Source organism: Aquila chrysaetos, chromosome 2, assembly GCF_900496995.4.
Source record: "Aquila chrysaetos chrysaetos chromosome 2, bAquChr1.4, whole genome shotgun sequence".
NCBI classification, from domain to species: Eukaryota; Metazoa; Chordata; class Aves; order Accipitriformes; family Accipitridae; genus Aquila; species Aquila chrysaetos.
In genome coordinates this window covers 4,062,675-4,076,336 of record NC_044005.1, presented here as the reverse complement: position 1 = coordinate 4,076,336, position 13,662 = coordinate 4,062,675, and the positions used below count along the sequence as shown (strand labels likewise).

The window sequence follows — 13,662 nt, the reverse complement described above, 5'->3', positions numbered from 1 at the left end:
GGTAGGTATCATCCCTGTCCCGATGGAAGCGGCCGTGCGTTTCGGCACCTTATTTGGCTATATGCTGCTTGCACGGAGTGAGGACTTCTCGCAAACAGTGGGAAGAGCCCCCGGGATGCTTGGCTGCCTCTGACGCAAGAGCCTCGCCGGTGCATTTTTGACCTTGCTTTGCGTCTCGGCTGAGCATTGGAGATCACGCTGCCCGCCTCTCCGCACACCCACCGCCGAGCAGCGGGGCCGGGAGGAAAGGGAGACCCCCGGGGACGGCGGCACCCAGCCCCGGCCGGGGCGGAGAGGGCAGAGAGAGAGGCTTTCCCCATCCTCAGGGGAAAAAGAAACCCCGCAAATGGTTTTAGGAGCACGAGGAACCAGCAGCCTGTAGCTCACGGCGTGCGATCGGTTGTACGGAAAGGGTACTAGCTCCAGCGGAACCGTATTAGATTGCATCAGCTGGGAACCTCATCCAAACCGTTCGGGTTGAGAGTAACCCTTTCTATTTATTGCCCTATTGTTTCACTCTGGAAGAACACCAAGATACAATCTGTGAAAGCTTTATTGTTACAGACCGGCTTTCCCTTGCCCTCCCAAGCTGTCACCCTGTAAATTATGCCCCAGCCTCCAAGTTTGGGGGGATGAAATGGGGGTTACTTTGACGGGGATTAAGGCCCTGGGAGGATTTGGCGGGGGAGGTCATCTGCTGCCCATTCTCCCACCGTTCGGGGCAGCGTTGCCCAATTTCCCTCTGGCAGCATCAGCCACGTTAGCCCAAATCCTCCACGCTGTTTATGGGGAAAACCTGGCTTACCCTGCCCAGAGCGGTTAGAGAAAGCTTTTATTAACGCATATGGGAAAACACAGGAACAGCCCTTTATAAATATCTCCATTATAACAGCAAAAGTGTAAAGGTGGCACGACTTTATCATCCCCATTAAGAGGTTTTTGTTGCCTTCACGACGGCAAAGTTCCCGCCGCCGTTCCCAGCACAGGACGTGGGAACGGTGCTCGTGCGGAAAGCTCCGGGCTGGCAGAACCATCCCCGAGGTTGCCAGGGAGGGCACGGCTTTGTCGGGATGCGGCTTCCCATCGCCCGGCACGGTGCGGGACACATCCTGCCCACTGCCTCCGACCACCGCGCTGGACCTCAAAATGCAGCTCCTTCCGCGTGACGGTTTTTCAGGAAGCCCGGTTGCCTTGGCGGGATGTATGTATCATTGGGTGGAGAACTGCAGGAAGCGGATAATATTTCTTTTTTTTTTTTTTTTTTCTCCATTTGTGCCGGTTCAGACTCTTATTTAGAGACAGTTCCTATTTCCTAGATTCACAGATGATAAGGATGGAGGGAACCAGCACATCGCCCAGCCTCAGCGCGGGCACGGCGCGGGCCACGGACTGTGATGCTAAGGTAAGGGGTTTGCCTAGCAAGAAATGTTTCGGTTATGAATTAGGGGCTTTTAAATGGCCAGTGTTAAAAAAAAAAAAAAAAAACCAAGCCCAAAAACCCTAAAGGCAGCAGAGTGGGCAAGGCTGCGGCGGAACTGCGCTCAGAGCACCCACGCGTGTTTGGGACACGGAGTTCCCACCGGCCCTAGAGGACGCTCTCCGGGCCGCCCCACGAGTCCCGCACAGCCCCGGGGGAACCGCCGACCACCCACCGCCCCCGGGGGACCGGAACCGGGACCGGGGAGCAGCGGTTCCACCGGCTGCTCCAGCCGAGCCTGAGCCGAGCCGAGCCGAGCCGAACCGAACCGGGCCGAGCCGAGCCGAGCCGAGTCGAGTCGGGTCGGGTCGGGCCGAGCCGAGCCGCCCCCCGGCGAGTCCCGGATGTTGGAGCGGCCCCCGCTTGCTCCGTCCTTCGCTTCCATAAAAGGCCAAGGGGCCCGGCGGCGCGGGGCGCGTTTTTCCTTTAATTATTATCCCCCTCCTCCTCCTCCTCCTCCTCCTCCCCCTCTCCCCGCCCGCCCCTTCTCCTCCCGCGGCGGCCCCGCAGGCAGCGGCTGGGGGGCGGCGGGGCAGCGCTGCACCCCCCGATCCCGCCCCACCGCGCCCCCATCCCACCCCCAGTCCCGTCCCCGTCCCCGTCCCCCCCCTCCCACACACACCCCCCCCCCCCGGGCGCGGAGGTGGGCTGCGCCGAGCCGAGCCGAGCCGAGCGGAGCCGAGCGGAGCCGAGCGCCGTGGCGGGCGGGCGGTGAGGCGCGGCTGGCGGCGCAGGAGGCCGGGGCCATGGCGCTGGATGGGATCCGCATGCCGGACGGCTGCTACGCCGATGGGACGTGGGAGCTGAGCGTCCATGTCACCGACCTGGGCCGCGACGTCACCCTCCGGGTCACCGGCGAGATCCACATCGGCGGCGTCATGCTGCGCCTCGTCGAGAAGCTCGGTGAGTTTCCCCGGCACCCCCCGCCCAGACCGGCACCCTGCCCCGCCGTCCTCCCGGCTCCCAGCACCCGCACCCAGCACCCAGCACCCTGACCCAGCACCCTGCCCCGCCGTCCTCCCGGCTCCCAGCACCCGCACCCAGCACCCAGCACCCTGCCCCAGCACCCTGCCCCGCCGTCCTCCCGGCTCCCAGCACCCTGACCCAGCACCCTGACCCAGCACCCTGCCCCGCCGTCCTCCCGGCTCCCAGCACCCTGACCCAGCACCCTGCCCCGCTGTCCTCCCGGCTCCCAGCACCCTGACCCAGCACCCTGCCCCGCTGTCCTCCCGGCTCCCAGCACCCGCACCCAGCACCCTGCCCCACCGTCCTCCCGGCTCCCAGCACCCTGCCCCAGCACCCTGCCCCAGCACCCTGCCCCAGTACTGTGCTTCAGCACCCTGCCCCAGCACCCAGCCCCAGCTCCCAGCACCCTGCCCCAGTACTGTGCTTCAGCACCCAGCACCCTGCCCCAGCACCCAGCCCCAGCACCCTGCCCCAGTACTGTGCTTCAGCACGCAGCACCCTGCCCCAGTACTGTGCTTCAGCTCCCAGCACCCTGCCCCAGCACCCAGTACCCTGCCCCAGTACTGTGCTTCAGCTCCCAGCACCCTGCCCCAGCACCCAGTACCCTGCCCCAGTACTGTGCTTCAGCTCCCAGCACCCTGCCCCAGCACCCAGTACCCTGCCCCAGTACTGTGCTTCAGCTCCCAGCACCCTGCCCCAGCACCCAGTACCCTGCTCCAGTACTGTGCTTCAGCTCCCAGCACTCTGCCCCAGCACCCTGCCCCAGTACTGTGCTTCAGCACCCAGCCCCAGCTCCCAGCACCCTGCCCCAGTACTGTGCTTCAGCTCCCAGCACCCTGCCCCAGTACTGTGCTTCAGCTCCCAGCACCCTGCCCCAGTACTGTGCTTCAGCTCCCACCACCCTGCCCCAGCACCCTGCACCCTGCCCCAGTATGGTGCATTAGCTCCCACCACCCCGCCCCAGTATGGTGCTTTAGCTCCCAGCACCCTGTCCCAGTACTGTGCTTCAGCACCCAGCACCCTGTCCCAGTACTGTGCTTCAGCACCCAGCACTCTGCCCCAGTACTATGCTCGAGCACCCAGCACCCTGCCCCACCACCCTGCCTGTCCTAGCACCCTGCCCTGGCACTCAGCACCCCTCCTGCCCTCGCACCCCCTCCCAGCACCCAGCCCACCCCAGCTCCCAGCGCCCAACCTGCCCAGCACCCCATCCCAGCCCCGAGCTGCCCCTCTCTCCTCCATGCACCCTTCCGCACAGCAGCCCCCAGCCAGCGCCCTGTGCTGCCACCGCCTCGGGCCAAAACCAGCCAAAATTTTACACCCCCGGGGCCGGTTTGCCCGTGACGGGTCCTCAGCCCCCATCCGCCGCCTGCTTTGCATGCAGGATTTTTATGCAGAGCCGGGAAACATCTTCATTTATGGGGGGGGGGGATTTTTATGGGTGCTCTCCAGTTTACAGAAAAATTTAATTCTGAAGTCGTAGCTGGCACCGTGCTGCTTTGGACAAGGAAAGCGCTTCGAGGGTCCTTTGCGAGCGTGTGGTGATTAACGGGGTGGTGATGGGGGGGGCTTGGGCTTGGGACCGGGGACACCGCGGTGTCCGGTGGCTTTGGCCGCGCACCTGGACAAAGAGCCCGTTTGTCTGGGACGCGTGGGAACGCGCGGCCGAAGCCGCCGGGACGGTGAAAAGCGAGCACCCCGACCTGCCGGCGGTGGGGAGCTCTGCCCCGCCAAACCTCCCCCTTGTCTTTTTATCAGCTCTTTATGGCTGGGGTGTGTTTACTCAACGGTATAGACTGGTCTGATGACTGTAATTGCTCAAATCAAATATTAATTGCGAGGTCCCCGTGCGTGCCTGCGGCTGTGGGAGTAGCGGAGCTGTCAGCTGCGCCTGCAGGTCCCAGTTCAACACAAAGCCCTTGTGCGGCTTTAAAAATACCATCTTCCACCATGCTTAGATTTTGATTTACTAATTATCTGAAGTTAAAGGAAGGAAGAGACGGATATAAATATGCTTGTTTCGAAAGGAAGCAAGCGCTCACATCAGAGGGTCTCGTGCTGGAGATAGCCTTGACTCTCTGAAAACTTTTTTTTTTTTTCAATGTTGTTGTTGTTATTTTTGTGCTGGAGCTGCAGAAAGATTTGCTGAAGTTGAGCACTCAGTAGCTAGGGAAAAAAAATAACGGCTTTCTAGAAATGATAAAAAAATCAACCCGTTGATCACGAATGAATAAGCGATGCCCCCTTCGGTTTTGAGCTGCGCTGGGTGTCGGGGCCGGCAGATGCCGAAGCAGAGCCGGGGCCGACTCGTGTGCCGAAAGCCGGGCGCGTGCACGGGGACGGAACCCAGCGAGGACCTAAATTAGCGCTTGACGTAATGCGTCCCCTAAATGTGTTTGCCCGGATCCTCTCCACTTGTTAAATTAGGGATTGTATTAGAGGGAAGGAATGCAGCGGCCGCAGTGCTGGCCCCGGCGGGGGGAGCAGGGATGGTGTTCCCCTGGGAGCTCAGCCCCAGTGCCCACCTCCCCGGGACGGTCAAGACCCACGGATATCTCTGGCTGTTGCCTTCCCTTTCCCCTTGGCTTTTGTCGCCGAGCCAAGCTATACGTATTTAGTTCCTTTTAATCTTCCTGCGTGTCAGCTCTTCCAGCCCTCTCATTATTTTTATGGCTCTTCTTTGAGCTCCTGCCAGTTTATCAGGGTCGGGTTTAGCAGAGCGGGGTGGGACAGGACTCGCTCCTCAGCCTCGTGTGCCTCCTCAATGCCCTCCTTCATCCAGCCTCTGCTGCTGCTTCGTCTCCAGATCCATGAATTTTGCAATTTTTCCACGTTGAAACCCTTTCCCTGCATTTTTAACCTGTCCCTCCCCGTCGTTCCTCTGTCCCTGCCAGTGTTCGTTTCCCTTTTTTTAACAGCTCCCAGCGTTAAAAAAATTATTCGTCTTTTGCAAAGCAGATTTCTTACTGTCAGTTTTAAGGAAATGCCTTCAAAATAAAATTTCCTTGCAGCTCTGGGTTCCCCTATGGACTGCTCCGCTTGCGTATCGTGGGGGGAGGAAGGAAGGGGGGGCTGTGCCTTGGGCAGGGGTTTGCTGGCTCCATCCTTTGGGACAAACCTCCTGTAGACTTCTTCGTGCTGCCAGAGGGCAGGGAAAGCAGATTTCTATGGCCTGCGCAGAGTTTCAGTGAAGTTTAGGGCATCGCTGTGAATTTGCAGCAGACCGGTCCTGCTCTCATTGTAGGATGCTGATAGAAGCTCTTCAACCATTAGTGAGCGGGGGGGAAAAAGCCTGCCCTCCTCCCAGCAGCAAGGAGAGCTTGGGAAAGGGAAAATCTAGATTTACATTAGTATTTTCTGATGTCTGTAGGAGAAAATGATCGCAATAAATAGCCCTTTGCCTTGGAGAGGGCTGGGGTGCGTGGGGGATGCGTGTTGGGGTACCATGCTCAGAGCAGGAACTCCAGAAGGTTTTTCGTCCCTAATTGCAAGGCTGCAGGTATCAGTAAATCTTGTCGACTCGGTCCTTGACTGCGCAGAGTGGCTGCGGTCGGACTATTTGGGAATAGGCAATTAAAATCTGTCACTAATGCAGGCAGGGATTGGAAGAAACCCAAGCAGCAGATAGGGATTCTGGTTACTCAAGTGAATTGCAATGACCTGTTCGCTCCCCTGTTATTTATCACCGCACTGGATTAAGCCACTTTGTTAATTGAGCTGTGCCGTGTGCTTGGCAGAGTCATCTCTGAAAAATAGACAAAAAACTGCTGAGGTTTTAAGAGCAGTAGTATTTAGATGGTCCGTGCGGGTTGGGGTCTGTACTGGAAACTCCTGGTGCTCACCCAGGGTTTTTTAGGAATTTTGCCACTATTGACTTACAAACAAAAAAATGAGGCTTAAAATCACTGGGACCAGAGGAAGGAAGGAAGTGAACGCAAGTTATTGTTGTTGTCAACTTAAGGCTGTTTTAAATACATGCAAGAAAAAAAACCATGCTTTTTTGAAATGCACTTGGGAGGAGCTTTGTGGGATATATGTTAAACACAGGATTGTGTTTGGGGGATGCTCTGTATGGTAGTGGGAGTAAAAGAAGAGCTGACAAACAGGGAAGGGGGACAAATGGTGGCTGGCAGAGGAATGGTTTAAGACAGATGACCTAAATGTGCAGCGAGCAGACTCAGAAAGTCCATGGATAGGAGTTTTGCAATGGAAATGCAGATTTCTCTCTAGGTGTCTTTGACAGGCAGTACGTGTGTGGCAGCTGGCTCCAGCTGCAGGGGCTCGCTGGGAGCACCGGGGGAGGACTGAGCACCTTTAGGGGTTTGTACCTGAAGAAAAGAGATAAGTGAATGAAAAAAAAAAAAAACCAAACCAGCTGGGTTTGGAATTACGGCAGTCCTTCTAGACCAAAAGTCGTTAACGCTTGCTGCATCGCCCAGCCAAGGCAGGAGGATGGCTCGAGGTGCTGCCCCGCGGCGTGGTGGCATCCCCATTTTATTGAGCCAGGATGGATGCGCAGGCTGCGCCGGGGATAAACGCCCCAGGGGATAAACGTCAAAGCAAGCCCCTTGCCCTCCACAGAGAGTGGCTGATAACGGCAGGCAGTGATGACATCTTCTAAGGCCTTGGGTGTTTTTGTGAATCACTTCTTCGATAAGGGTTTGGGCAACTGGTTTAAACTCCATTGTTCCCCTTGGCAGCTCCTCCACTATCTCCTCTTTATCACTTGGGAGGAGGTGGGATGTCACCTGAGGACTGGCGCAGGAGTTGTCACATGCAAAGTGTTTTGTTTTAGGTGACATAGCACCTCATAGCACATCAAGCTCGCTCTTTTGCTGGTTTTAGCCTGCAAATGTGTCTGGGATTCACCCCAGGGGCTCTGTTCACCATCAGATGGACTCTGCCCATGTTTCCTTGCCAATGACTTCAGCTGTACTCTTTGCAAGATCTATTGAAAGTATTAGTGTTCTCCCTGTAAACTCTCTTTTTCTTAATGAACCCCTTAAAGGGTTATGAATAAAACACCAAGAAAGTGCAGCGTCATTGATTTCCCCAGGTTTGCGTTTGAGGTTTTGCAGTGCTTATAAATGCTCCGAGCCGTCGTGAGACTTGCTGGGGAAATACTTTGCCTTGAAACTGGAATGAACTCTGAAAGAGCTTAAGGCTGTGTAAGAGAAATGCAGAGTCCTTGCCCCAGCCCATTTCTGTTGCAAACACAAGGCAGGATGAGTCTGCAGTGCTGTCTTGCAGGTGACTTGCTCCTTTTGCTTTGGACTTCTCCAAGGAGACTTGGGTAGGGGCTCACTAGGTGACCAGGTGTGCTTTGCTGTTAGAGGAGGCAAGAGAAATGGTTGGAGGCTAAAGAGAAATAAAGGAAGGGTTTTTACTGTAGCCACGCTTTCCAAAAATACTTATCTGAGCATCAGCGCTTGGTGCCTGGAGTACAGTCGCCAGGATGACAGCCGAGCATCTTCATTTGCAAGATCTGCAGATACTCGTCTGGCCGTCAGTCGTCGGTCGAGACGAGAAGGATGTTTTGCTTCAAAATCAGCTCTCGGTCACTCTTCAGTATTGCTTTTCAAGTGCGTGGCGTTCACGAGAGGACTCTGAGTGCCATTTAATACGCCGGGAGGCTTGCGAGAAGCTGTTTGTATTCCCTTTGAGGCGGGGTGGTGAGTGGTTGTCTCAAATAACGTGATAAATGGTGGCGGTGTTTGCTGCCGAGGGCAGCTCGGGCTGCTGCGGTTTGGGCAGGCAGGAGTCCTCCGACGTTCCGCACTGACCCCGCTCCAAATTTCCCTGGGAAACCTCATCCCAGGCTTTTAAACAGCAAAACATGCCTATCCAGCGGGAGGTGGGATGGTGAGCACAGAGGCTGGGGGGGGTGGATCTGGCATGCTGCTGAGCACAGAAGTCCTCCTGCTCCAGAAACAGGCAGGGTTTTGGGGCATTTTGAGGCAAAAGTGGTACCCTGGAGGCTGCCGGTTGCTGCCCAGCAGAGATGCTCCAGGCACAGATGCTGCCGCTTCAGCAGCATCTTCAAGGAGACCAACGGAGCTGCTAATGCACCACGCATTTACGTATTGCCACTTGATTAATATCTTTGCTAGTGACCTGTGCTGAATCCTTGTCCTCTGAATAACACATTTTTAATGACATTTAAGTGAGAATATGCAAGTGCCTATTAACACAGACACTCTCCGGCCATGCGCATTGATCCGTGCGGGGCTGGCCTTTTACTTTACATCCAGCTTTTGACTCCAGGAAGCTTCTACGCAGGCTCACGCCAAATTGCAGGATCATGGCTCAAATAATGTTCTCTTTGTTAGCCTAAGTGGAATATTCATCTGAACTGCCAATGACCAGAGGAATTTGGGGTGGGGGGTAGGTAAAAACCATGCACAGGCAGCTCCAAGCTGCAGTCAGGGCAATTAATATGTCTACCCAGAGTGGCGATGACTCTTTGGAAGCGCCCCCCCCCCCCGAATTTGAATTTTAAAATTTTTTTTTTAGTTGGTTCTTTTTTTTTTTTTTTTTTTAATCCTTTCACTACGAGCCATCTGCTTTGGCTTGAAAGAGCCCGGCCGATGACACAGATCCTGGTCGGAGGGGGAAGAGAGCGGGGCAGGAGGCGGCGGCGGCGTTCCCGCGAATACCAGAGCCTGGGTTTGTTGTACCACAGACAGGAAATTGTTGGGTTTGCTGCTCCCACCCAGCCCAAATCAGTAGTTTCCTCTTCCAGCTCCGTCAGGTTTCGATATGACGTAAGGCGCATGGGGAAGCCGGCGTGGGGAGCTGCACTCACGTCACTCTTGCAGACCAGGTGGGATCTTGGAGACTTCCAATTTTGGGTAAAACGTGACTCAGTTTGGACAACAGGTTGAGAACAGCGTTGGGAGGGGGTGGGCGTAAGCAAACAGGCACGCCAACAGTTGCATAAACCTTCCCCTTTATAATTTCAGGTGGTTTTTAGCTTGCAAAGCAACTAGACAGCAACCAAAAATTCATCTTGCCAATTACTAGATTTTAAATCTCTTACCAGCTGATTATACATGTTTGGTGGCTGTTTGCTGGTTTTTTCCCCTCCTCCCTGCAGGCATATGTACTTTTGGAAGGGTTAATTGCCGAAACTCCAAATTCAATTAGAAAGTCTGCATTTTATGAAATTGCCTGGAAGGAGCTATATCGCTGTCTTGCTGAGCTTCCCTTCCTTGCTGATAATACACAGAGCTTTGCTTGACACGACGTCCTGTTTGAGAGCTGTCTGCAGCAGAAATTGTCCTTGCTGCCACCCCCCATGTCCTGCTCTACAGCTTTTGTGCCTGAGCTTGGTTGTGTGATGGGTGAGATGGATCCAAGCTCAAGGTTAAAGGTCTTAAAGCCCTTTAAAGGTGTGTTGCGTGCATCAACGAGCTTGGGCTAACTGATGCAGAAATAAATAAGAAAAATGGTGGGGTTTCATCCCCTCCCCGTGGCATCTCCCCGTGGCTCTGCAAAGGAGCTAGAGCAGAGACCAGCTTCACCCCAAATCTTGCTTTGCCCCAGGAGGTCATCCCAAAAAGTGCGCAAGGGAAGGCTGGTGGCACGAGGAGGACTTTTGGGTGCTGTTACTGCCGGGGAGGGATGAGGCTCCCTTCCTTTATCCTCTGCCCGGAGGGATGCACTTTGGGTGAAACCTGGAAGGTTTGGTGTCTTTCTCCTTCAGACCAGGATCCCACCCGGTCTGCAAGAGAGGGACCAACACCAGCTCACAGGTTTGGTGTGGGATGAGGCTGCCCGAGGCATCGCAACAGTTACAAACCTCGCTTTCCAGGGGTTTAAGCTTTTATCAGAGAATAACCGTCGTTAAGGCACGCTTGGGGAATTGCCTGGTGAGGCTGAAGCTTCAGGTGAGAAGTTGGGAATTCAGGATTGCCTGTTCGGTCCTCCTTTATCCCGCTGTACGCATCCATCCCGCCGAACGACCTCTGGCTCTGTTATCAGGTGTCTTTTTGGCAGGGACCAGCTCTTTTTTGCCTTGCATGTTCATTGGGGATGAGTCAGGATTGCAGGCTGCTGGAACCATCACCCTGGGGCACTTTTTCTTTTTGGTGAGAGAAGGGCAGTGTGATACAGGGCTGGAGGGTGAGGGAGCGCCTGGGCTGGTAGTCAAGGCAGTTGAGTGCTCCCTGGAGAAGTGGTTTTCCTTCCTTCCTTCCTTCCTTCCTCTGCTGCTGTGTTTCTGTCCGATGCTTCCTATTTTGTGCTGGATGAATCATGGAAACCGCAGTCCTTAATTGAGTTTTCTGGCGTTTCTCGTGATTCCATGGGAGGCAGGGAGCAGCCAGTGAAAGCCTCCTCTGGAGGGGTGCTTGATGACTGGGGGGAAACACTCAGCAAAATCAGGTTGTAAAGAACCTGTTTTAAATAAAATAAAATAAAAAATAAAAAAATCCACCCTTGCTTTCCTTTATTCCCTCCCATAGAAAAATGAGCAAGCCAAATTGCTCCGGGGTGCTGATGCAAGGATTTAAAGCAAGTCTGCACTGCATTTACAGAAAAGACCTTCCTGAGCTGATCGGTGCTTATTAGCATGGGGGTGTTGGGGAGCCAAGGTGGCCCTGGCTTTCGGCCCCTCCAGAGAGTTTCCTGACGTTTCAGCTGGGTTCAGCGTGGCTGCAAAACTGCTTTCCCTGCTCAGGGGTTTAAACAGGGTTGGGTATGGCTGTACTTCACAGGGGAGCAGCTCAGAGAAAGCCATAGACCTCCAGATGCAATAGATGCTGAGAAATAAAACAGATTTTATTTTATATATATATGTATAATAAACTTATGCATAAAACCATAATAAATGTACGTAGGTACCTCTAGGGCAAACACCATATGCTTGGTTCACAGCTTGTGGTACAGATTGCCCGTGCCTCTTGCATTTGTGGGATAGCATCAGAGGTGTAAAGCAAATTTAAAGGGGGTTTTGCTGTTCTTTCTGCAGGTGAGTGGCATCTGTTCAGGGCAAAGGTGCTTGTCAGTGTGGCCGGCACTGAGATAAATCATTTCAGCCCTAGGAGGAGGAGGAGTATTTGTGTTTCAGTACTAGCAGTGCAAGTACTAGATACTGCTGTGGCATCTTAATGAATTAAATTTCCAAGTGCTAGTTGAGTAATCCTATTAACACTGAAAAGAGCTTCCTTCCTAGAGTTTACCTTAGAAAAAAAGTAACTTTCAGGCTTGTCAGGATTTGCTCTTCTCCCTGAAGCCTGCGTGCGGACCTGGCTCCGGCAGAGATGCTAGAAAGCTCAGCATCCCACGGATCGAGCGGCTCGAGCGTGGAGGAGCAAAGCCTTGCGCTGCCAGGAGCAGCGTTTCGGGGGGCATTTGGGTTCGGTGTATCAGCCTCGTGCTTTTGCAAAGATGCTCATTGATGGCGTGGGCTTGTAACATGTCCCTGCTCCGCACGTGGATTATAAAACAGAACTAGTGATTTAGAAACGAAGCGGTAAAATTTCACAGGGGCCGTGCCTCATTGCTGGGCTGTGTAGGCGGTGGGTTCTTCAGGGGAGGGTGGTGGTTTCGAGCAAAAAAAAAGATTGACCGCTGCATTTTTTTTGTCACCTCTTCGGTCCTTCAGTTCGCATCCCTGCCCCGTCGAGACGTGGGCTTGCCCTTGTAAACCTCACTTACAAACCCCATAAAAGGACACTTCTTTTTCCAGCAGTGCAGCAGCACGTTCCCTCATTAGCAGAAGACGCTCCATAATTTTTCTGAGCAAGGACACATTGCACATCTGCATTCAGCGTTGTGTCCTGATGTGCTGAGTGTCCTCCATGGGTTTTGTTTGGTTTTTTTTTTCTCCTCCTTTTTTTCATTGCTCTTGAATAGCTCTCTGCGACTACACGGCGTGCTTTGACGTCAGGATTTCGCAGCAGTGAACCATGCGTGTCCCCTGGCACGCTGGGACAAGAGGGAGGTCTCCTGCGCTCGGTCGCGCTCACGGGAATCACAGCGTTGGGAACAAGGCTGCTTTTGTCTGCTTTTTTTTTTTTTTTTTTTTTAACAAGTCAAACTATTTTTCCATGCAAGAAATGTTCTTCTTAGATTTAAATTCCAGCACAGGTCCACCCTGTTTTGGACACCTCTGTGGGTATGTGTAGATGTTCTCCTGAACATTTGTTCGCCTGAAAACAAAGTAGTGGTGATAGTTGCCCTTGGTGGTAAATAGGGGAGAATTGGGAAATAGGGGAGAATTCGAGGTACTACTTTGCATTCACCAGTGGGTAAAAGCCCTTCCACAGGTGGTTGCTGCAGAGTGGCTGCTGTACACTATATTTTTCATAGCATGTGTCAGATACATATGGGGCATGCGATTAAAACCCCCTATTAAGTCTCATTAGTACCAAGAGCATCAGATTGCCATGGCTACAGCTTTATTACAGCAGTCTGATAATAATTTTATAGGATGTTTATCTCCGTGTTTCAAAGTATAATTTTTCAAGTGTCGTGACCAGAGGCTGGAAGGACTTTTGTTCCATTCTGAACTTTGCTCTGCAATTAAATCCCCGTTGGGGAGTGGAGGGGAGTCTACTCCAGTGCGCACCATACCCCAAAAGACTTAAATCTGCACTAAAATATAGATTCTGCCCCAAGGCAGCAATCCTGTCGCACAGCAAAACACATCAGCATTTCTGTTGGACTCAAAATAAATGAAAACAGCTCTGTTTTTAATTTTTTTTTCCATAATTGTCCTAGAAGGAGTGGCTTTGGCATGCTTAAAGGAATCTGGGTTTAAAGAGGTTGGTGCAAGCAGCAAGGAGGCTATGTCCCATCCCTCCCCGTAGGGAGCAATGTGTTCAGCTATACAGATTTATGTCTATGTGTGTATATACATATACATAGCTGTGTGTTTATATATTTTTATATATATAAGTATAAAAATATATATATATTTTAAAAAATCTGGCTTTTTTTTTTTTTTTTTTTTTTTGCGCCTTAATTTGACCACAACAACATTAGCCCAAAATGAGCTGGTCAGCTCGCTGGGATTGTAGGGTCACAGAGCAGCCTGGGCACATCTATCTCATGAAATCCCAGTCCCTGCACTGATTGGGAGGATCTTTCAAAAGCAAGCAATGATCTTGCAGACGTCCGAAGCAAACCGCGTGGGTCTGGATCCGATCCGCTGAGATGCAGAAGCTGATCCCTGCACCAGCGTCTGCAGGTGGGGGAAGGAAACACAGCAGTGT

At 53.3% G+C, this 13,662-nt stretch overlaps 1 protein-coding gene across 4 annotated transcripts in view; it reads left to right on the top strand.

Moving 5' to 3' along the window:
• The first annotated feature begins 2,101 nt into the window (after positions 1–2,101).
• FERMT2 (FERM domain containing kindlin 2) overlaps positions 2,102–13,662 on the top strand; it is a 49,847-nt gene continuing 38,286 nt past the window's right edge. For 2 of the 4 annotated variants that reach the window (XM_030041634.2, XM_030041625.2), the window contains exon 1: positions 2,104–2,380. In XM_030041634.2, coding sequence (XP_029897494.1) covers positions 2,224–2,380 — 157 coding nt within the window. In that variant the 5' untranslated portion in view covers positions 2,104–2,223. Of the gene's footprint in view, positions 2,381–13,662 lie in introns of all 4 variants that reach the window. The other 2 variants (XM_030041614.2, XM_030041608.2) reach the window with 2 other exon arrangements.